The sequence below is a fragment of the Nothobranchius furzeri genome, chromosome 10 (genome assembly GCF_043380555.1).
Source record: "Nothobranchius furzeri strain GRZ-AD chromosome 10, NfurGRZ-RIMD1, whole genome shotgun sequence".
NCBI classification, from domain to species: domain Eukaryota; kingdom Metazoa; phylum Chordata; class Actinopteri; order Cyprinodontiformes; family Nothobranchiidae; genus Nothobranchius; species Nothobranchius furzeri.
In genome coordinates, this window is record NC_091750.1 from 66,823,088 (window position 1) to 66,847,729 (window position 24,642).

The 24,642-nt window shown below is 45.4% G+C and overlaps 1 protein-coding gene across 6 annotated transcripts in view; it reads left to right on the forward strand.

The window, feature by feature from the left end:
• Positions 1–23,635, forward strand: part of fam222ba (family with sequence similarity 222 member Ba) — a 58,766-nt gene extending 35,131 nt beyond the window's left edge. For 5 of the 6 annotated variants that reach the window (XM_070555928.1, XM_015961821.3, XM_054730925.2 and 2 more), the window contains exons 2-3: positions 7,452–7,579; positions 19,969–23,635. In XM_070555928.1, coding sequence (XP_070412029.1) covers positions 7,498–7,579; positions 19,969–21,671 — 1,785 coding nt within the window. In that variant the 5' untranslated portion in view covers positions 7,452–7,497 and the 3' untranslated portion in view covers positions 21,672–23,635. Of the gene's footprint in view, positions 1–4,932; positions 5,526–7,451; positions 7,580–19,968 lie in introns of those variants that run through there. The other variant, XM_015961822.3, reaches the window with a different exon arrangement.
• The last annotated feature ends 1,007 nt before the right edge of the window (positions 23,636–24,642 follow it).

Below are 24,642 nucleotides of genomic sequence, written 5' to 3' on the forward strand. Positions count from 1 at the left end.
TTTTACCAAGGTGTACGGTATTACCCGGACTAATTTACCGGGACAGCTCGGTGGCTTAGTGGTAGAGTGTCCGCCCTGAGACTGGGATATCAGGGTTCAATTCCTGGTCGGGTCATAGCAAAGACCCAATGCCTCTCTGCTTGACATTCAGCATTGGGGGGTTAAACCACCAATTGGTTCCCGAGCCCGGCTGTGTCTGCAGCTCACCGCTCCCACAGGAGATGGGTCAAATGCGGAGAACAAATTTCACGCAAATTTCCGCAATGATGAGCTTGTGGCACTGATTCACAGGTACTTTGGGGCTAGTCGCGGCATCTGGGGAAGGCTGGCACCATAGATTCCACCAGAAAAATGCGTCGTCGTCTCTTTTAATAACAGGCTCCACACAGAATGCTGCTATTTCAGCTCCGGCTCACTCCTGCTCCGACAGGACCTGCATCTTTTGCGTCGTCTTTTGTTTGCATCAGTGTTTACTAGCTCTCCTTTTAAGTTTGATTTGAGCTGGAAATGCTCCCAAACTGCAGAAGTTGTGTTCTCTTTAGACACCAAGTCATCTGGTGCGCGAGCTGCCACTTTTCTCTCAGCGCGTCTCTGTGCAGTCACGTGACGACATCGCGTTCATGAACTTTATGGAGCACAGGGGCGGATTAAGGACTGAAGAAGATCCGGGGCTTAACACACGCGCACACACACATGTGACACGCACTAGTCAACATCATCGACATATATACTCTATATATTTGTCTTGTACCACATAATTTTTAATCTGAAGCTACATATTCAGCATATTCAGGGCAGAATATTGTTCCTGTTAGTGTTTAGTGTGAGATGATAGTAAATATTCCCTTTCTTTCTCCATCAACGTTACCTGATAGTAAGCTAACTTCAGGCAAACCAGCAGCACAACAAATATTTTCAAATAAGACTCAAAAACCTGAGTCAACACCAGTCTCATCAAAGCTGGGGTTCTGTCGCGGTACTTTTGGTCTAAAAAAACGTCCTTATGTCCATCTTCACACATGCATTTCAGGCAGAGAGTGTAGAAGAAGCCGGCTGCTGAAGGGCTTCTTCTTCAGTGGTGGAGGCTCAGGCAGGCTGTATACAAACTACTGCTAGCTGCGCCCTCTCTGTTGGACTTTGGTACTGCCTGGTACTTCCACGTTTGAGATCCGGGGCTTCAGCCCAAGTAGCCGGGCCTAACGCCGCCCCTGATGGAGCATCTCAAAAATTTGGACAAAGCATTTTAAACAATTTAAGTAAAACTGAAAATTCAACCACTCATCCATTTTATACATTAAATAACTTCTATTTATCTTTTATTTTTTATTATTATTTTAATCTCTACATGCACTATATTTTTTCATGGCAGTATTGGAACTGACACCGTTGCTGCTTTTTAACACCTTCTGTATACAGTAATACCGCCCAAGCCTTATCTGAATTATTCCACATGACTAAATAGCTTTTCTGTGCTGAAATGGGAGCGATGTGTAAGTTTTTGTGCAGAATTTAGATTCCTCTGTATTTATGTGTAGATGTATGCAGCTCACATGGCAGAGAGGCCAGTTAGGATAATGGCTCAATGCAACACTGGAAGCTTTTTATTTTGAGTGTGAATGTTGAGCCCTTTTAAGGATGATTTGTGAGAGTCGGCGCTTGCACAGTTCTGCCTCCCCCTCCCTTAAATCAGCCCTATTGCCTGCAAACAGGCCAGGGCTGGTTTATGCTGGGTCAATAATATGGGTCTGAATGGGACAAACACACAGCCTCAACTTTTCCCTCAGTTAAACACAGCTTACATGTCAATAAGAATGTTCTGGAAATACCAGGAGGTCACTCATCCTGCAGGAGAAAATCGGTGTGCATGAATTAGTGCTCGTATAGCTTCCTGTGCGTTTGTGTGAGGAGCAGAGTGACGAATAGGCGAACGGCTGCATTGATTTGATTTTGTTTGTCGAGTTCTCGGAGCAGAAATGTAAGCCGTGGGAACACCTGGAAAACGGGAGAGGAGCGGGTGGTATCAGCTCTGCTCCTGGCGCTGTACCAGGCATACATGCATACACAAACACATGTCTCACATGCGCGAGGCCAGCCTGGGATCCCAATCAGCAGCACTTAACAAAGCGTCCCTCTTTCTCCCTTTAATCGCAGGCTCAATTTGTCGCTGGGGTGTCGGGTTCCTGATCAGCGCTTCCACTGAGAGAGGCGAGATCGGTATGGGGAAGAACACAAAATGGATGCACCTGCTAACAAATGAAATCAAACCACTCCATCTTCATTTCCCCCTTTTCTCCGCCAGCTGGAACAATGCTACCTCACTTTAGCTCGGCGCACATAAAGTTATTTCCCTCTAAACTGCCTCACTTACAGCAACGCTCTGAGCGGGCATTCAGAAGTGAGCTGCTAAACTTATGATGGACCGTGCAGCTAAAACTCCGATGCTGATGGAACTTGACGTAAAATATTCCATCAACGTTTTGCATTTTTGTATCATTTTGAGCACTGAAAGCTAAGCCTTTTGCATTATATCTGCTTTTTTAGGTTTCTTGAACCATTAGTCACTTGCTGCAGAAACCATAACTAGTCCAGTTCCTGCCCTCGGATCTGGATCTGACCACAGCGTTCCTGCTCTCTACCACATCTCCAGCCTTGCATTTGACTCGGATTGCATGCGACTCAGCACATTGTTGTCTGCTGGTATGTGAGGATCTACAAAGATAACACAGATGCTGTGGCACCACAGAGGAGATGAAAGAAGCAGAGTTGATCACATATGTATGAGCAGCGCTGCTCTGGTCGTGTGATCAGATAATCACCAGCAGGACAGATTACCATAACTTTGATGATCCCTAAAGGTTTTGACTCAGTGCCAGGGCTTTATTTTACCCATTTATGACCAAGTGGTTAAATAAAATGACACCGGCCAGCCTTGCCTGCAGGTTTGGGCTTTTTTTTAGGCTAATAGGCAAAAAATTAGAAACTAAACCTGGTAAAGCTGCCATTTTCTTTTTATTTAGGTTTTTCTCTAGACTTTTACTGTTTTTTTGTGACAAAATAATGTCTAGCCCAGTTTATAAATCTTATCATTTTGTTTATTCGAACTTCTGAGTGGTAACACGAGTAAATCAAACCCAGTTGTCTGATTTGCTTCGTGAGATCTGGACTTTTGTTTTCCTGTGTGTCAGTTGTTTTTTTTCCCCTCCCTCAGATGGTTTAGGTCTGTCATGTCTCCGCGTAGACTGGCTTCTTCCTCACTGAGGCATGCCCAGCTTCTGGCTGTGCTCTCGATGGATTTGCAGCAGATAAAAAAATAACTAAGCTGGCACCCCTCGCTTTGGATCGCCCCTGTATTGGCAGGCTGTCCGCACTGCATTTTCTGTCAGGTGTAAACACGTCTGTCAAACGGCACAGTCAGGGGGCTCTGGCATCTTGGCATTCACAACGCCGCACTCTCGGCACTGCCTGCCCCCCTCCGCCTGACCTTGGCTAGCCCCGGCATAACTGAGCACACTCAGCTCTACCTTCCGCTCTTGTGGGGCTCTTTGGGAAGCCGAGCCGGCTTAAGTGGCTGTTAGTGAAGCTGACCGCCAGTTGAAGAAAGAACCTTGGCCGGCTGTCCTCACAGAGCTGGAAGATGGGTAATGACCGTGACATAGCTGCGGTCAAGCCGGAACTCGCATCATCTCATCTCACTGCAATGTTTGTCATCCTCTCTACCCCGAGGGGTGGTTCTCGTCCTCTGAGGAGACTCGGAGCTACCCATGCAAACACGAGAGGAAGATCGAGGTCAGTTTGGTGAGGAGAAGTTTTCTTTTTGTTTCGTTGCCGCGCGTTTTGACTGTGGAAACCAACTTTCTGTGTTTGACACGTATGGAGAGATGTTGCAGATCCAGTCATGGACTTTGCAGTATTCTGGGGGCACGCTGTCTCTTCCCCGCTCCATATCCTCCACCTCACCTCTGGGAACTGTCACTTTTTCATCAGTCAGTTACGAAGCGTTCACACAGCCTCTTCGCGGACCCCTCCCTCACTAGAAGAAGAAGTAGAGGAGCAGCTTCAAGTTGCTGTCTTCTTCCTTCCCACACCGTCGCAGCAGTTTCCCTGCTTGACAGTTTTATCCCTGACACGCTGTGTCTCACAACTTGGAAACCATTTTTTGACTGACTCTCAATTAAGGTGCTAGTTTGGTTTAGCTGGAATGTCTTCTTCCTGTTTTTTTTTCCTCTCTGCTCACAGTCCTAACCGTCTCACCCTCTCTCTTCTGGTTTGAGATAACAGCCTGAGCTGACGAGGGGGGTCTCTGCTATCCGATCAAGCAAACGCGGCGGTCCAAACGCCTCGGGGACATGCCTTGGTCATCAAAATGCATTATTTGAAACGGCAACAACAAAAAACCTTTTTCGGTGTGTTCGTAAAGGCCTAACGAAGGCCATACCAGCCGTTTTTTTTATTTATTTCATTATTTTTGCGGAGTGCTTAAGAGCCAAGGCTTTTTCTTCCTCCCGTCTCTTTCTTTTGACAAAAAGCTCCAGCTTGGTATTCGACGGTAAAAGGCTGTTCTCATCTTCCTGCTTCTTTTTTCCCTTCTTTACCTCCTGTTCAGGGACTCGGCTTGCAAAGAAAAGTAATTTCACCCTCTCTGTCCCTGAGAGAATCAACACACTGAAGTTCCATTGAATGTCTGCAGCAACATATTTTTTCTTGGCTCTATTTCAGACCCATAACCTGGGGGTAAACATGCAATTAAAATAACAGCAGCTTGCTTTCTCCTCCACTCTTCCTCCCTCCTCTCCCTGAGCCACAAGCACAAGTCATGTACAGCACGTTGACTCGCTTCCCCTAATTGCCTTTTCTCATTATTGGTAAAAAAAAAAAAAAACAACTAATATTCAACCAGAAACCAAGCGCACGTTCTCGCCTTTGTTTTCCCCTTTATTGTTCCGCTTCTATTATGTCTAGTTATAATTATATTATTTATTTTACAAGCTCCATGCATTTGGTGGATATTTTCTAATAACTAATGCAAGGATTAAGCTGGAGCAAACACAGAAACTAATTCACAAAAATAGCCTCCAGCTCTTCCATGCTTTTCAGGTATTTTTTGTGCTTTCAGATTTCTTTTTCACTTTTCTCCTTCCCCACTAAGGAATGATTTAAAAAAAACACACATATATGTATATAAAGGTCAGCTTTTATGGGAGCAATTTGACACGTGACACAAGCCATGTGCATCACTTTCTCAAGTCCCGCTTTGTCTGCTGGCTTTTTATTTGTCCAAAATGAAAGCGGCACAGTTATTCACACACTTTTATTACGGCTCTATAAGTAGCTGGTGGGGACTTTGCTGAGTCACAGGGGCCCTGGCTAATACTTTCAGAGCCCCGTAGTGTCTGTCTGCGCCGGCCTGATAGTGTGAGATGCCTGGCTGAACGTAGACGGGGCTCCAAAGACCTGGTCCAGCTCAAACCAGGAGGAGTTTCATGAAAGCTTGTGGACCAACGTGAGAGATCCTCGTGTGCCGGCAGGTATAGCAGCCGCTCACCTGATGCAGTCACGTCCTGTCTGGCTTTGATCCTGTCAGATGGAGTAATCCAGCTTCTGATAGCTAACGTGTTAAAGAAGCCTCTGTGGGGGGGGGGGGGGGTGGCTTTGTTGAAAGTGCCAGCGTTTGGTGTGTGTGATACTATATTTGAAGTCTCGGTGGCGGTGCTGCTGAAAGGCGAGTCGGCGGACGTCGGGCTTCTGTCTGTCGGGTTTCATCTCCTCCTGCTCTTCGCTGTAAAGCAGCATGTCCGCTCAGGCATTACCATAGGCTGACCTTTGCTGTTGCACTTTCCACCGCACAGCTTTCTGACATTCAGTGGCGCTGTGGGGGAAGCAAGAGGGAGGGGGTGGCCTGCTGGATGCTTCCTTTTTCACTTGTAGTGTGTGTATGTGTGTGTACAAGTTGATGATTTTGTTTCTTTTCTGGACATCGTCTCACTCTTTGCGAAAGTCCTTTTAAAACAAACGTGTCGTTCCACCTCGAGCCTGTGTGTTGTCAGAGAGATTGCCGTTATCTTTGTGTGAAATCTTGGCAACCTGATAAATGAGAGAGAGCTGGAAACCTTGCCTGCTGACATCAAGGCTCTGTGTACCTAAAACCCTTCCAAGGCCAGAGGGAAAAGAATAACATATCAGGCCAATTAAAGTTAATGCATGGCGACACGCTGAATCGAGGGCAGGGAGTGTTGCCATATGGCAGTCCAGGCTGTAAATCAGGGAGCGAGGGAGGGAGGAGAATCGGCTGTGGAAGGCCGGCTAACGGGAAAAAGTGACGCAGCATCAGCGGGCTCCTTGGTTCCTGGACTGGGGCGCCACCACCCACTTCTCCACCCCCGGTGCCCCTCTGCCCTGCAGCACCCCGAGGTGCTACTGCCTCGGGTGTCTGTGTATCACCAGCAGCTTCATTAGGCCTTGTTTTTCTTCTCTCGCTGGGAGGATTTAAATGAGCTGTCATCCTGACCTTTTTGAGCTCCTGCTTTTTAAAGCGAGCTCAGCCTCCGCCACCACACCCGTCCTCCTCCTCTCCACCTTCCTCTCTTGCTTTGTCACTCTTTCCTCCTCTTGTCTGTGGTCCCTGCAGGGGGTAAGATACTTTTAAGCCGTCACCCTGCGGCAGGCAGGCATGCCAAGGTTGTTTTGTGGGGTAATTGCCTCCCTCATAGAAGCTGTTTGTCTGCACACACTCGCTGCCCTCCTCTGATGCCACGCAGCAAACCAGGAGGGCACGGACTCCGTAGACTTAATTTGCTCCCTGACTGTTCTTCAGTGCTGATTAAGCAAGCATCGGTGGTGTTTTGAATACAGCAGCAAGCCAAGTGGAGCATGGCTAAATATTCTCTCATACCCCAAGTTGTTGCACAATGTGGGCAGCGTTTAGAGGAGCTGCAGCTGTGTTTATTAATTGCTTCTCACTGCATCCTGAGCTGTTTCTGTCATTTAATGTCCTCCAAAAGAAAGGCCTGTTTTAGCTCCGCGTTGACTCGTCAGGTTTATCAAAAGTCTTCCTTTTTAGGATGTAGTAGAGTCGATGATTTCTGCCGCTTTATTGTGATGGAGGTGGAGGAGTAGTGTGGGTGGCGGGGTCCAGCTTGGTGTGAAACATGCAGGGCGAGCCGGAGCAATCAAGGGCCGGGGTCGATTTAAAACTGCCTGTCCCTCAGGCCCAGTCTGCTCCTTTTACTTCAGCTGTTTGATGTTTAATTGAAGTTGTTATTGGCTTCAAATGTCACCTTACCTGATGCTCCAGGTGTGAATCAGTTTCTTATTGAAAGCTAACTATGTCTCCCGCAGCCCCACGCCTTCAGGGAGCAGCTACAGAGTTCTATTAGTCCAGAGCCAGCGTCCGTATCGCCATGCACCATGTGCTGTCTCGCAGTTACATCTGACCTCTCTCTCTCTCTCTGCAGTGTGAGAAGAAGTGTGTGTCCCATGCTGCATTAGTGTCTGTGTGAAATGCTGGCCTGTCTGCCAGGGCCAGGTGACCTCCCCCTCCAACTTCTCCCCCACACGCAGATGAACACTGGACTCCAGAAATGTAAGTACTGATCAGAGAACACACACACACACACCAAGACACGATGAACCAAGCTGTTAAAATTCCATGTGCCAAACCTGGCCCGACTCTCTCCTTCAACTCCGTGTTAAAAAACCAGAAATGGAGAATATTCTAAGTGTTCCAAAACCACAAATCTGTCTTCAAGGGAAATTAGGATGAACTGCGCCATTAATTTGCTGATGAACTAGCTCCCCTCCCTCTGCCGTCACCCCCAAAGATCTGTCTGTCACAACAGCGCGGTCCTGTGTGCTTAGCAGAACACCACCATCTCACAAGCGTTTTAAACACAACCATCTCGCCTAATTTTCACCATCAGGAAAGAGTCAGTTACTGTCAGACTTGCAGACAGATTGCGGCAGAGTAGTTTTGCCCCACTGATCTCGTAATGCGAATAAATTTAAGATGCAATCTGCTGCCCTGGTTTAACAGCAGACTTGCCAGTGCTTGCCAACTGAATTCAATGTGTTTAAATTCTACAACTCAGCTGCCGACAAACTAGACACTTAGGGGTTTGGGAAAATTAAGGTCAGCAAATGCCAGCAAAAGCTGACCAACTGTCTGGTGTGAGTGGCAGAGATTAATACATATTGAATGAAAACTGTAAAAGTAAATGTTTCTTTTTCTTCTTGTACTTTATGTTCCTCAGTATAAACGTGCATGTCACAGTGGATGTGACAGTTCCTTTCTGTATTTTATTGACATATTAGGAGGTTGTAAACACAGGAAGGTGTTGATTTCGGATCCTGCACCTGTTATAGTCAAACCCCCTCTAATTCAGCCAGTTACTGAACAATTTGAACACTTAAAGCTGTCATAGCAAATCTGCCAACAAGCTAGGTTTTACACGCAAAAATGGTCATGGAACACTCACCTCTTCTCTGGATCTGCATCCACCGGAACCAGAAACCCACATTTCAATAGAGAGCGCTAAACACCAGTCACCATTTTCTCGGTCCATGCGTCTTTTGCTGTCCGTGACTTCAAATTGTTTTTCTTTTTATTATTATTAAAATTATTGAGCCGCAAACCTCTCACACCAGTTGTTCTTTTGCTAAATATGCGAGTGCGTCATTAATGAAGGAGCCAAGGAAGAGCAGCAGTTCGGTGAGACAGACAACCAGATGGTCCAATAGTTGCTTTGAAACATGTTATTGGCGAAGGTTTTTAGACAAATGTTAGAAAAGTACTTTATTAGTTTTTTAATTTTATTATCTCCACAATATATTAATACTATGTTAGAATGTTGTTAAGAGGCATTAAATAATTGTTTTTGGCTATATTGTTTTCCAAATTTTCTATTGCCGTTTGTTTTTAAGAGTCGTTTGAAGGAGTTTACAAATGTAGTCATCTGCCCAAATGTCAATCAGGCAAGCTATCTTGTCACTGGTTTGCTTGGCTAGTTAGTAGCTACTTACATTTGTAGACTGTGCAGCATCCCAGAAACATAAAACATTAGAGATGTAAGAAAATATCGATATGGCAATATATCGTGATATTTTCCCCAGCAATATTATATCGATATTCAAAAGCCGTGTATCAGAAATATCGATATGGCAATATATCGTGATATTTTTTTCATGCAATTATTAAATCGATATTCAAAAGCCGTGTATCGGAAATATCGATATGGCAATATATCGTGATATTTTTTCATGCAATTATTAAATCGATATTCAAAAGCCGTGTAATTCCTGAAAGAATTTACATGCAAACATTTGTGTATTTTCTTTTCGTTTTGCACAATTTAATCGCCACCCGCTAGTTGGCAGCAGTGTGCAGAGGGTTTTGTTTCCACCACTGAAATGTAAATCCCTCCATCATGGTTCAGATACCTCATGTTAAACATGTTACGTATCAGTTTGGACTGTTTATTGAACATTCTTAAAATTCAGTAAAAAAAATAGCTTGTAACGTCTGGCTGAATGTATCGCAATATATCGTGATATATCGTACCACATCCCCTATATCGTGATATGTATCGTATCGCCAGAATTTCAAAAATACACATCCCTATAAAACATACATGGCTGCGTTTGGCTCAAACATGTACACCTAGAAGTTGTGTCAGACTGCTTTGGAGTTTGTTTGGAACCGTACAAAGACCACTTCCTTCCACTGCAAGTGAAAGCATTGCAAAACGGCCGCTAAACGTACAACGCTGCAATTAGCTGCCATTATAGCAAATGAGTTCCTTTCCACCGGCAGCGAAGTGTAACGTTTTGGGTGTGCCCCAGAAGCAAGGGGATGCTATCATTACATTTTGAGTCAATTTTGTATGCACTGCGCTTCCAAAACACATCAAACTCCGCAGTCTGGATTGCACCAGACAGGAAGTCAAACACAAAAGCAGAGTAAAACATCCGGAAACTTTAAAAATAAAAGTCACATTTATGTTTGTCATTTCCTGTTATAACCCCTATAGCCAATGTAAGAAACTGAAAACAAACCACAGACCTTTTTTGATACATGCAGCTGTCTTTCTCCTTGCTTATTATTGTGTGTGGACTTCTGAAATCAGGCGTGGTGTTGCGATTCTCCCGTGATTTTCGCTCTCTTTTTGTGTCAGAATTGCTCCCGTTTGGGAATTAGCTTGCAGGTAAAACACTGCTATTACATTATGCGACTGCTTTCATGGCCGGTGGAAAGAAGGGGTAAGGGTCTCTGTGAGGTTGTGTTGGTCTGATGAGATTACTGTATTCACACCAACAAGCTGCACCAAGCCAGAACCAGAGTTTAGTTTAAACTACCTAAACACTGCAGGTGTGAAAACACAATTAGTTCTGACTATCCTTGTCACACGTAGCCTTTTTCATCAGTCTTGCTCAAAAACGAACTAGAGGAGTTCCTCTGGGAGGATGTTTAGATACCATTCTTTATTCATCTCTGTTTTCAGACTAAACCAATCAAATTTTCTTTGTATTGCACCTTCTACAACCTTCCTGGAAGCCTAATGTGTTGAACACTAATCAGAGAACAGCATAAAGCAAGAGACAGACATCATAAAACATCGCAAACAATAAAATTACATTATAAGATATCATAAGAACAACAAAGACGAGAGAATTTAAAGACAGAAAAGGAAAAACTAAGACTTCAAGCTAGTGGCACAAACCATGTTGTGGGAAGGCCAAACAATAAAAATGAGCCCTGGAGCACGATGGCACAATGGTGGCTTTCAAGCAGATCACAGAATACCTCTCACAAAACTGTCTGCTTGACCCTTACCAATCTGGGTTCAAAAAGGGCCACTCCACTGAAACTGCTCTGTTAGCAGTGATGGAATCCTTAAAAGAAGCTAGAGTGACAGGCAAATTCTCAGTGCTTATCCTGCTCGACTTATCGGCTGCATTTGACTCTGTCAACCATGGCTTCCTTTTGTCCACACTCTCTAGCATGGGCATCACAGAGAAAGCACACGCCTGGTTTGAATCATACCTCACAGGACGATCATTCAGTGTATCTTGGCTTGGACAATTCTCTACCGTGCACCATCTTGCCACAGGAGTCCCCCAGGGCTCTGTACTAGGACCTCTTCTCTTTGCCATATACACCACCTCACTGGGTGAGATCATTCGATCACATGGCTTCTCCTACCACTGCAATGCAGACGACTCCCAGCTCTATCTGTCATTTCCACCGGACGACCACATTGTCTCTGCATGAATATCAAACTGTCTCTCTGACATCTCAAAATGGATGAAATCCCACCATCTCCAACTCAACCTCTCTAAAACTGATCTACTTGTCATCCCAGAAAAAACATCCATACAGCACAATATCCCAATCCAAAATGACTTCCTATCTCTGGCTCCTTCAAAGGCAGTTCGAAATCTGGGTGTTGTGATTGATGAACACCTGACCTTTAAAGATCATATTGCCTCTGTTGCTTGTTCATGCTGCTTTGCGCTGTATAACATACAAAAGATCAGACCATACCTAACACAACATGCCACCCAGCTCCTGATGCAATCTACTGTCATCTCCCTCCTCGATTACTGCAATGCCCTTCTAACTGGTCTTCCAGGCTGTACTGTGAGACCTCTTCAAATGGTCCAGAATGCAGCGGCACATGTGGTCTTTAATCAGCTAAAAAGAGCACACGTCACCCCTCTGTTCATTGAGCTCCACTGGCTACCGCTAGCAGCACGCATCAAATTCAAATTGCTAACACTAGCATACAAAGTCAGAGATGGTACGGCTCCCATCTACCTGAATCCTCTTGCAAAGCCTTACGTCTCGGCCCGGCCGCTCCGGTCATCACAGGATCCTCGGCTAGCAGTGCCTACTCCACGCTCAGGACAATCCAGACTCTTCTCATGCATCGTTTCACAAATGTGGAATGACCTTCCAAGCACTACCAGAACAGCGGCTTCCTTTTCAATTTTCAAGAAACTCCTGAAGACCCTGTGCTTCAGAGAGCATCTTCTTAACTAGCACCTTCCCGTCACCCCCCCCCCCCCCCTCTCTCTCTGCCGTCCACTCCTTTGTTCCCTCCTCTCCATGATTGATGTCAAGTTGTTGTTGTTATTGTTGTTGTTAGCCTCAAGGGCAACATGCCGACTATCACTTGTAAGTCGCTTTGGACAAAAGCGTCTGCTAAATACATAAACACAAACAATCCCTCCTCTATCTGTATTTGGAGCGTGGTAACGTCAACAACTTTTGCTCAGCCAAGGGAAACGATCGAAAGAGGACTCGACTAAACTTTAAGGGTCGTTTTCCATTAGCATTTAATAAACACAGCTTTATTCTGCCTTACACAGTTCAGGTGTTTTTCTATTGCAATTGAAAAACAGGACTGGTGGTGTTACATTTGTTGCTGTTTAGAGGGCGACATTGTCCTCTACTGCCTACAGATAAACAACAAGGGATGTGACACCACCAAAGCTCTGATGAAGGCAACCGGATGTAGCCGGAACTGTTAGCAAAATAAGGTAAAACATTTTCAACTCTGTATCAAATAAGAACACAAAATAATAGCTTGAATTGATCTATACGTGACACCAAAACACAAGACAATGCAGCAGTGGAGCACATAATGGCAGTGTTGAACATTCTGCCTAGTCAATAGCTTTGTGTCAAACTCTTGACAAGAAGAGACCTAGAAAAGTCTGCCGGCAGCAAGGCGGAGTGTGGGTGACCCCCCCCCCCCCCCCCCCCCCGCTTAGCCAATTAGTGATGTCATGTTTTTGGCCTGGTTTGGTACGCTTGGAAGCACGTTGAAGTTGGTAATAAAATAGGTGCGATAACCTGGTACCCGTTACTAGTGAAGACCCTTTGGAAACTAAATGATAAATGACCCGCACTTGTACAGCGCCTCTCAGAGTAAGGACTCCAAAGCGCTTTACACTACAGTGTATCATTCATCCATTCACACACACATTCACACCCTGATGGTGATGAGCTACGATGGAGCCACAGCTTGCCTGGGGCGCACTGACAAAGGCGAGGCTGCTCAGCACAGGCGCCACCGGTCTCTCCGACCACCACCAGCAGGCAAGATGGGTTAAGTGTTTTGCCCAAGGACACAACAGCAGAATTCTCTGTCCGGAGCCGGGATTGAACCTGCAACCGTCCGATTACTGGACAACCCGCTCAACCTGTTGAGCTACTGCTGCCCGAGCGAACTGTTTCGTTCCGTTCACCTATCACAACACCCTGGAGTAAAAGCAAAGTGCCATTATAAATACTGACACATTGATGATGATTAATATGAGTCATTCTCAAAACGTTTGTCCACGGCTGTACCACAGTCGGTCCTAGATGCTGATTACAACTCATCGTGTTAGCTAGCTTTACTTAATCAGAAAAATAAAAAATCTCCCCTTTCTGTCTCAGTTGTTCTGATTGGGAACTCGGTCCTGGCCTGACCCATTTCTACCCAAGTTTTTTTGTGAAATGCTCCCGCTCATCAAGCCTGTAATTTCAGAATCACAGTAATCAGCCAAACCCCAGATCAGCCAGTGTGAGGGAGTCTGCTGGGTGCCAGCAGCAGTTGCCTCACTCAGGCAGGCTTGTGACATGGTGCAGCCATCATCCAGACCGTCTCCGCTCTTCCTTCGTGTGACACGCCAAGACACATCTAAGACCACAACTAGAGATCATTTTGTTTTTCTATGATCCATTTAGGAGATGCAATGATTCCTAAAAGTGCAATTTTAGTCCATTTTCTTCCCCCTTATCATTCCCTCATAATGCTTTTGCTTTTCATCTGTTCTTCAAACAGATGCCGTGCTACATCAAAAGCCACAGATCTGTATTTCATTTTGAGTTAATCGTTTTATCAAAGAGCCCGTGGAAAATCTGTCCGCTCTCAGTGGCCCGTACGATCCCACAACAGCACCTGTAGCTCATATTAGTGGTTTGTGCAGATGTGTGCTGCCACACATGTTCAGAAGCAGGCTTCATCCCCATGCTATCTATTCTGACTGCCCAGTGTCTCCAGAGTTGCATCCTCTACCAGGTACTAGGTTCATATGGCTGGAGATTCACGAGCCTTTAACAAGTCATCACAGAAACGACTTAACAGGCAGTATATTTGTAGTTATTTTTATTTATGCAGCAGGCAGGAGATTTTGGAGGAGCTGGAGGGAGAAGAGTGGACTTTTTCAGGAGTAGCTGTAGACTATTAGAGGACAAGAGGCTGTGGGAGGACACAGCAGACAAGGAAGCCCCTGGAAGAGGAAAGGAACAAATATAATCACAAGACAACAGAACCAGAATGACCAGATGAGTCTTTTATCTTTCCTTCAGCTCCAATATGTTTGCTTAGTTCTGCCGACTTCCTTCCAGGCCAGTCTTTCTCTTGCGGGTGGATCTGTAGACAGGAGTCATTTAAAGTTATGAGCTTGCAGGTTGCTGTCATAGACAAGGCCAGAGCAACTGCTCTATTTATCATCCGAGTGACTGTTAACTGATCACGGGTGTAAAGTGTAAAGGCTGTCGGAGAAGTATATCAAGTGAAGAAAACGGCCCATTTTCCACTCAGGATGACTCGAGTACTTCAGAGTGTCTCTTGTTCCTCTCTGAGTACTGATGGGCCACTTCTCAGAATCCATCTTTTCTTCTTCTTCTCATTGTAGGTTTTTTAAGGTTATGTTGCTCTATCAGCATTGGCTCACTCAAATCTGCAGAAGAGTATAAGGTGGGGGCTTCATGTGGGAACCAAACCCACATCTAATTTGACGCCAAGCCTTCAGACCTAATTTCCTGCTCATGTGCGAAAACTGCAATTTACAGCAGCACGAGCCTCCTGCTCCCCGCTGCTTAAACCTTGTTCAATAAAAACAGTAGTTTGAATAAAAGAAACCCTAATTAGTGCCTGCTGACTGTGCACTTGTATTCCAATCAGCTCACTAGAAGTGGGATAATTAGCGTTTGGCCGGAGTGGCCTCTTTCCTCCGGTTTCCTACCTGGCAACACGCTTAGCTGGAGATCTGAGAGATGATATGCTCCTTGCCACCAGCAGTCACCAGCAAACGTCCCTCACTTTCCTTATTAACTCTCCCTTGATGCTATTAGTTCTTAGGCTAATCCAGGTCTCACGTAGAGGTTGAAATGCTAATGAGCTACACTTGCTTACGTGGAAGATTAAATCAACAACAAATCCAAATGGCTCAGTTTTGTCCACTGTTGCAGGGCGCTGTTTAAAACAACCATATCTTGGTTTCACTGTAGATTTTATAGCCGTGATTTGCTTTTCCCCTCTGAAAGCACAGCTGTGAGATTATTTAGCTTACTAGAAATCATTAACTTAATCTAGTGTTGGTCTGTGTCCATTGATTTTGTGTTTTTTTTTTTTGTAAAGCTTAAAGGTCTCGTTCAGAACCCGTGTAACACTTTTTCTTTTTCAAAGACGATCATTCACTGTGGGGTGCATGTGCGTGTTGCACGGGACAGCTTTGTTCATACCCCAATATCTTTAGCTGGTAAAGGGAAATGGAAGGGAAAACAATCAAGTCAACAAAAGCAGTCTTTTCAATGTCACAAGTAAAATTAGTATTTGTTGCTCCACCCACTTTGGCTTGGTCTTGGCTGTATTGATTTAGCATCCAGGAGAGAGCAGAGCATGTATCGGCTAGTGGAAGCTAACCATTAGCATTTATTCCCAAGATAGAAGAGCGGACAAAGCTAGCGGAAGACTCTTGTTGCTGTTAAGCCGGGAGGACACTGTGCGACTTTTTCACTCGTAGCACTCAGCTTCAGCTCAAACTGTACGACTTCCTCGCAGGGCAGATCTCACGAGTCATGCGCTCACACTGCACGACCCAGTTCTCGGATGCGACCTGACTGCTCACACTGTACGTCTGGTAGCAACACGTCAGACCTAAAAATATGCTAAAAATAGCTGTTTTTACTCAACACGTCAGACTTTTTTGTCTTGTTTTGCCTGTTGTCCTTCGGGAGTGCTGCAGGAGGACACACAGGGATTTATGGGGGTTGGATGAGGAAAACGAAATAAAGTAAATCTGTGTTTTGTGATCAGTTTAATTTGACATGAACACGACAAACACGCTTTCTTGACAATCTTTGTGAGTAAAAAAAACCTGTAGAAACAAAAACGAACAACGTGTGTTATTAGGGAAATAGCGGGCGAGTGGTGTTGATGCAGGATTGCGCATGCGCCGTGAGCGGTTCTGATACATTTTGGGTCGCAGCCGCTCGCAGCGCCACTTCAACAGTGCGATACCCTCACGAGGGACGAGCAAAATTTCAAACGCTCCAGAAGTCCGTGCGAGCTCACGATTGCTGATCTGTAGCTGGTCACGTGGTGTTAATCGCCTCTCATAACCCCCTGTACACTACACGACGCTCGGCGTAAAACTCGCCCCGATCTCGTGGATTCTCTCACGAGTGGAAAATCGGCTCAAAAAAGTGAAAAAGTCGCACAGTGTACGCCCGGCTTTAATCAGTCAGAGCCAATTCATTTGCATATCATGAATTTTAACTAGTAACCCCCAAATTCCACTACCTCCGCTCCGACACGAACGCCGGAGCTAAATCGGTCCCGTTGTAGTCAATCAGAGCAATTCCACTACTGCGGCTGTGCTCCGGCAGTGCGGCGCCGTGCGCCGCCCTCTGTTCCGGCGTCCGGCAAAAATAGAATCGATCCTATTTTCGCCGGATGCCGGAGCACCTCCGCAGTCAATGGACAGAAATCACAACCGCCCAACAGGAAAAGGAGCAAGCACAACTTCCGTTTTTCACAATGAATCAATAAACAAAAGGCGTTTTTTGTTTCATATGCACAGGTTTAACAACCTTTAACAGTTATCAATGGTGGTTGAACTTTAAATGCACAAAAGTAAGCCATAAATACAGTTTCTACTATCAAAGTAGTCACCCTTTGTTGATCCAAACACTGCTGATCTCTCAACACAAATGATGGGCAGATTAAACAGTTCATTTCGATGCTTCTCCCACACAACGGGTGTTTGGATCTAACTTCCGCGTTTATTGCTCGGACTGTATCGCAAGATCTCGAAAATCCCGCGCATGCTTGTTTGCCCCCCTCAGGTCTCCGCACCGGAGCGGAGCCGTTGTAGAGCGGGTACCAAGAAAAATTGAGTTCGGAAGCGAGCGGCTGCGGAAGGCGGGGGCGGACCGGAGCGGAATTTGGGGGTAAGACTCCAAATCCTGCCTTTTTCTGACAAACTACCCCCCTTAAATAGGAGCGCCAGAGCTTTTTTTCCACAGAAAATAACTTAAGGCATTAATTCATACCAGAGACCACTGCAGATTTGTTGAAATAATTTAATGAGACCTTAAAGTAAAACTACCATGATGTTCTGGCGTTTCTAATATTGTGAGAGCATATTTAGATGTCACTCGTCCACAAACCGGGTTTTCTCTGGTAGATTTGTCTCCAGTGAAACGATACAGATATTTAGTGGAGTGTAAAAGACGGCGGCGCTGTCTTTCTTCCCACTCACACCCCTTTCTGCAGCAACAGATGATGTGTCATGAGGTTTTCACAACAGTAGCAGACCACGGAGGCTGTGTCAGAATCTTTGAATTCATGGTTACATTTCCCAGTAAGGTTGCTTCTGTATTTATTCAGTCTGTTCCTGTCACCGTGAGACATCACTTCCAACAAGATCATTAATCATTTCATGTGTTTGACAGGTGAAACCTCAGCACGTCTGTGTGTGTGTGTGTGTGTGTGTGTGTGTGTGTGTGTGTGTGTGTGTGTGTGTGTGTGTGTGTGTGTGTGTGTGTGTGTTCGTTTTTGCTCTCTTTGCTTAGCCTGGCATGTATTCAACGACAGACACAGGGCCCTCAATGATGGCGGGTGTCAAGCTCCAGCTCCTTGGCCCGGACCCTTGCATTAATGAGGCTGCCATCAGCAGGCTGAGCACTTTGTTACTTCAGCCCCCCCCCCCCATGTGCCTCCCTATACCAGCCCCCGCACATCACTGCCCATTGTTTCCTGTTCACAAATAAAGCAGGAATTAATTAGCCATTTGGCACCAGTCGTGGCGCTGCTGCGTTTGTGCCCTCAGTTCCGCTCTTCGCCTCGTCCTACAGGCCGGTTCTTCCTGCCGTGAGACTGAGCTTAACGACCAACGGCCGAGCAAAACCACAAACCTCTGCCAGAATTGTGACGGTTTAGATTTAATCTTTATTCTACAGCACAGTGAGGGAGTCGGTAAGCTGTTCTGTTTTACAGAAGGCAGCTCGGTTATGTAGGGAAAAATAATTGTTGTGATTATTTGAGTCAATTATGAACTAAATTATTCAGTGAGCTTGGAAACTCGTATTTATTTCTCTTCTTCAGGTAAAAAAGCTCAAAACATAGTGGCTTATCAAAATAAGAGATTATCAGTCCTTCCAGATGCTTGGAAAGGAAATGATCCCTTTGCATGCAGCATGATCACATGACATCGGCTGACTAATCATAAAACTTTCTTGATTTATCTCACTTTATATTGGATTTTTTTTCACACCTTATTGGATTTTGAGGACGACTGCCACAGACTGAGTAGGACTCGATCTCTTAACGCCCCAGTTAGGAGACGGGCACTTAACTCCTGTCGTCGTCGTCGTCCAGAACCTGCGGTGTTCTGCTCCCCTCTCTTCTGGCTCACTTCTAGTTCCTGAAACCGGAGCACCAGAGCTTTTTTACCTCAGAGGTTGACTTATGAGTGGAATCGCTGCAAATGCGTAGAAAAACCGAGTGAACTCGTTCTTTAAAAGCTGAGCCAAACTAAACGCATGCTTAGTAAAAGTTTAAATGAAAGAAGTTTGTTACAATAATAATCATTATAATAGATTGGATTTATGTAAAGCTTTTCAAGGCACCCAAAGCGCTTTTCACTGCTGGATTAGATTGTTTCTGTGCTGGTTTGGAGCCCAGACTAATTGCACAGCTCTAGTTTTACCTGAACTGGACCCCTCCCCCATCTCTGGTGGCCTGTCAGATTAGTGATTGTTGCCTCAGATCAGCCCGCCGCCGTCCTTCAGTCCAAATGCTGCAACGTAAGTAGGTCAGTCTGACAGTTCTGAGGTGAACGGGACAGCGAGTTGAGCCAGTCGTTCTCTAAAACCTTTTTTTTTTTACTCTTTTATTGAAAAATCAAGAACACTCTGGCAATAAAATCCGCTTCGGTATAAAATAAAAATACTGGCAGATTAATGGAACATTCTGACACACGAGCCAGCTCTCACATTGTTGTATTTCACTTTTTAACACCAACACCTAAATAAAACACACTCGCTCACATGCACAAACAAGTAGTCCTGTTCACGTTGTCACTTTGTGGCTAAATTTAACAGTGGCGGTGCTTAGCAGGTGTAACGAATGTCTGCGAGTTGAGTCCTGGGAGGTGTTCCTGCAGATCAGAGACACTGCTTCTGTGTCTGATTACTTGTCTGCTGTCACGGAGCTCTGCTCTCTGCCTTTCTCTATTTCTCTTTTTATTTCTCCCTGTAGCAGCCACAGGGGACCATTACTGCCTCTCTCATTCTTTGTTTGGTTTGTGATTCACTTGCAACATAGCAGCCCCCCTCTCAGCACTTATTCTTGGCCCATATGCGTCAATTAAGGCCAGTAAAAGCTTTTGACCCAAAAAGCCACCAACAATTGCACCTAACTGGGTATGTTTTTGACTGGGAATGTGTCCACTGTAATAATTCTAATAGGAAATTTCTGGTCCACAGGAGATTAAACCAGTAATAGAGAATCTGAAAGCTCTTTTTAAATGATCTGTTTGTAATCTGCCCAGATTGTGTCGTCGAGGACATTTTTAACTGGATTAAGTTGTCTCTTCTATCATTTTGCCTTACTTTCTTCCCTTTTCACTCTACGTTTCTCCACTCTAAGTCCTTTCTTGCTTTCTGTGTCTCAATCTGTCCCGTTTCTGCCCCAGGGGACACCGTACAAAGGATGAGATCCGCTCCGTTTCCAACCCCTGCAGAATTGGATGCATATGCTAAGAAGGTTGCCAACAACCCCCTCACCATTAAGATCTTTCCCAACAGCGTCAAAGTCCCCCAGCGAAACCACGTGCGCCGTACGGTCAACGGCCTGGATACGTCAGGCCAGCGCTACAGCCCTTACCCCCCCTCTCAGGCCAGTGCCAAGACGGGACTCCTTGCCATCGTCAAGGCACCCACGGTCAAAGGTATCCTAAAAGATTTTGATGGTAGCCGGGTGCGCTTGCACTCTGAAGTCATAATGAACCCCCCTACTGGATCCTATCATATGGCTTCGACTAGCACTTTAAACCACCACCCCTCTCTACCTGCGCTGCCCCAGCAGAGCATACCCCTTCAACCGCAGGACCTCCCTCAGACTTTACATTTGCCCCTCCCTCATCAGCAGGCTCACACCCAGACTCTCAGACACCCTCCCACTTTGGCCCAGCACCCTCAGGGCCCGCCCAGACTCCAGACTTTGTCCCAGCACCCAGCCCTCAGCCACCCGCAGGGGCCCCCCACTGTCATGCTCCAGCAGCAGCACCTTCAGCAGCTGCCACCACCTGGCCTACAGGGGAGCAGAAAGCTGCCAGATGGCGACGCGCCACCCAACGTTACCGTCTCTACCTCAACCATTCCACTCTCGATGGCTGCAGGGCTGCACCAGAGCCGCCAGGCTGACCTGAGCACCATCGTGCATCAGCTTAACCAGTTCTGCCAAGCTCGGGTCCAATGTGCAGGAGCCACCTCCATGTGCGAGGGCCAGATCGCCAACCCCAGCCCCATCAGTCGCAACCTGCTTATCAGCGCCTGCTCCAGGGTGTCAATGCACAGTAACCCTGCTACTCCTGGCTTTCCGCCTCCCAACTGCATCATTGGCCCTCAAGAAAAAGCCACAGCCCCAATGGGAGCCCACCTCCCAACCAGTGTGGCTCCTATGAACCACTTGCCTTCTAACCACACAGATCCCAAGCAGCAGCAGCACCTGCAGCAGCATCTTCATCTACAGCACGGTCAGCAACAGCAGCTACATCATACTACGCAGCAGCAGCAGACGATACGCTCCTGGAATTACCACCAATTGGCTCAAGTGGCCCACATTCAGAATGGTGGGACACACCTCTGCAAGCAGCCTTCCAGGGACCCATCCTTCCATTTTAAAGGCATGGGCTACCCTGCAGAGGTGTGTGTTGGTCAGTCGTACTCACTGAAGCCACCTGTAGAGAGACCCACCCCGTCCCCTCCAGTCAACAACAGTATACCCGGTCCCATGGTCCACTACACCAATGGTCACTACTTTCAGTCCCACATTTGGAGCAGCAGCATCCTTCCCACACCCAACAGTGACAGCTCCGGGTCTCAGGACGTAGCCATGCCATTCCACGGTGCAGGCCCGGCAGGGTGTACCACACTAGACTGTGGCGCCCCCGGGGCTCCCCATTACAGGCTCGGAACAAGCTCCTCCTCATCCTCCTGTGGCCAGGCTAATCTGATGCAAACTTCAGATTACTTGGGCGGGGACTTCCAGACGCCCTACTTCCGCGATCAGAATCTCGGGCTGATGGGCAAGATGCACAGGCCTCCTCTGAGCAGGGTAGGTCCAGAGGTTGGAGATGGCAGAACCGCTCTCATCCAGCACCCAGGGTACAGATAAGCTATGGCCTTGTCTCTACAACTGTCATCCAACCCATTTGTTTAGTCTTAATAAAGGAAACTCAACGGATAACCTAAAGGACTACAAGTATTAAAGAGGGTAAAATAATATATTTAATGCAGAACAGTAGTTTTTTTTCTTTGTTGTGGATGTTTGTTTCATCTTGCAAGTGATCAATTGCTACTTTTAGTTTTTTCTGATGAGTGCTTTTGCCTGTAGGTAGGTAACTGTGTGTGTGTGTGTGTGTGTGTGTGTGTGTGTGTGTGTGTGTGTGTGTGTGTGTGTGTGTGTGTGTGTGTGCGTTCACATCCATACTGATCCCTGTTTCTTCCTCGGACTTACTTTCTATTTCTGTGCCTGGATCGGAACACACCCCGCGTTATTTCTGCTTCAGATCTGCAAGTAGTGTTTTTTATGCATGTAAGAAAGACGTAAAACCTCTCCCTCACAGAAATAAAACATCATCTACTGGTGGTTGGGCTTTTTTCTTATATTACAGGATCTTATCAGGAATTTTAGGCTATGACTGGTTTGAGAAACGTAATTTCGATGGTAAAAGCTTAGATTAGATACAATCACTGTTCAGTGCATTGCCATCAGACAGGGGCTATAAAAGCTTGCCGAATGCACATATAAACAGGTTTTATTCTGTCTTATGCACTCATTTATTTGTATAATAAGATTCATTCCTCTTGATTTGTAAAGGGAGCCTGTAATCATGTTGTTTGTACATTGTGAAGTACCAACAGGGAGCAGTTATGTCCAAAAGGTGACACTCTGTCCTGCTTATAATGCTGCAATGAATTCAGGTATTTTAAAAAACAAAAGAAAAAGCTTTTGCCAGATTGTGAAACACAAAGGGCAGAAAATAACTAAGGAAGATATTTTTAAAAGGAGCAAAGTCAGGTTGACAAGGATTTACTAGTGTGTATGAAGTCGTGCCAGGATGTCTTTGCTTCTGTGTCAATAACAAATGTATTACTTGAATGTTGAGGTTCTCTGTTTTGCAGGTATCAAAAGGAATTTGTGGGTAAATCTGTGGAGCAGAAGGAATGTGTGTTAATGCCGTGTAGAATCTAAAAGCCAAGCCTAAAATGGACTTTTAATCCTGACGGCGGGATTATTTGGTGAACCAACGTAGTTGCTACTGATTCTGATGTGAAGTCTGCTTGAAGAGACCAAATTGATCACTTGCAAGATCACTTGGCGGTAAACGAAACCGAGGTTTCAGTTTAAAGTGAAACAGCAAATGCATTGTTTATTTTTCTTGTACACTGGCTTACCTACTAGACTACTGTAACTTTTAATGTGTGTGTGTGCGTGTGCGCGCGTCCGTCCTGCTGACGTGGGTGAAAGCGTGTGGAGAGGTGTGTGTGTGTGTGTGTGTGTGTGTGTGCCAAACGTGTGTATATTAACACAATGACACCTGTTTTGTTCACCTAACTCCCTAACAGCCCTTAAAAAGCCTTAAGTGTTCGGTCCTTGGACTTTCCTTTGACAATGAGCATGGTTTTCATGAAAACCCAAATAACGAGAAGGAAGACGGAAAGGAGACACAGAAACAGCAATTCTTGATTTCCTTTTATTTTTCACCTTGTAATGAAGTTTTTGTTTCATGGAATTCCTTAGAGGTTTCTTCTAGAGGAAAGAAAGCAGAGGAGTAATAATTTGCAAGTATATATTTTTAGAAATGTGTAGTTACCGAGCTGTAACTTTATATATTTTCTTCTGTTTCAAAGCTTCAGTTTGCAGTTGTGACTATTTATGATACTTGATTTGCTTGTTATTTAAATTTTGTTTTCCTCTTTGTTTCTTGTACTATTGCTGTGAAATGGAAGGAGGCTCGCGAGCCCTTCTTTTGTGTCATTCTGTATGACAGATGAGAGGCAAGAGAGTGAGAGTTGTGCTACTCTTTTTTGTAATATTGTAATAATAAAATAAAGTTCTAATTTATGCTTTGAAAAGGCTCTCGGCTGTGTCTCCTAAAATATCAGCAGAAACCTTTTTAATAGTGTGTGCAAAGCTTTGAAAATGCATTTGCCCCTTTGCTTCTTTTGTTCTTTGTCGTCAAATGGATTTCATGAGATGAAGATAATCTGAGTAAATATAAATTTTCAAATTATTTATTAAGGGGAGAAAAATCTTATTTAAAGGTGTGGAACACTGAAAAAACAGTTTTTAATGATTATTTCTGATTATAATGGGTCATTCTGAGTTTTTCATGCAAACTGAACATGAAAATAGTCTCCTACACCTATCTCCTGAATTAGCTTCTGATAGAAAATAGATGAAACTCTAGGATTTGAAAAGCCTGCTAGAGCTACATCACACTGTCACTTAACATAGACTCACCCATCTTGGCTTACGACACGGAAGGATGTTGTTGGTTTAGCATCCAGAAGACTGCAGAGAACGTCTGCTGGCAGAAGCTAACCATTAGCATTAGCGACTCCACCACATGGCGGAAGCCCCTCGAGACTTGAGGTATTACTGGAGATAAAACATCCACGTTGCAGAGCAAACTCAGTGTTAAAGTCAGGTTGCTTTTATCCAGTCCGAGGCAACATGTCCAAATATCAGGAAATAAGACCCCAAGTCCAGTTGTGTTAAAATATCCTCTGATGTGGCATTCTGATAGTCACCCACATCAGCCACGTCCAGAGTTTCCTTGCATGAACATGCTGTTTAAGGTAAAGAGCAGAATTCATGGTTCTATCAAATACAGGAAGAAGTCCTGAAGCAGCCCCAGCCCATCACACTACCACCACCGTGTCATGGAATGGTAAACAGCCCTAACGCTCCAACAGTCTCTTTTCCCAAAAGCCCTTGAGATCTTTTTTTTTAAATTAAATGTGATGCAGGCTTTTGTTTTCTCTTTGTTCAGCACAAGTTTTGGTCGTTGAACTCTCCTTATGAGGCCATTTTCCCCTCCACGCTCTTTCCTACTGTTGAACCATGACCTCTGACGCAG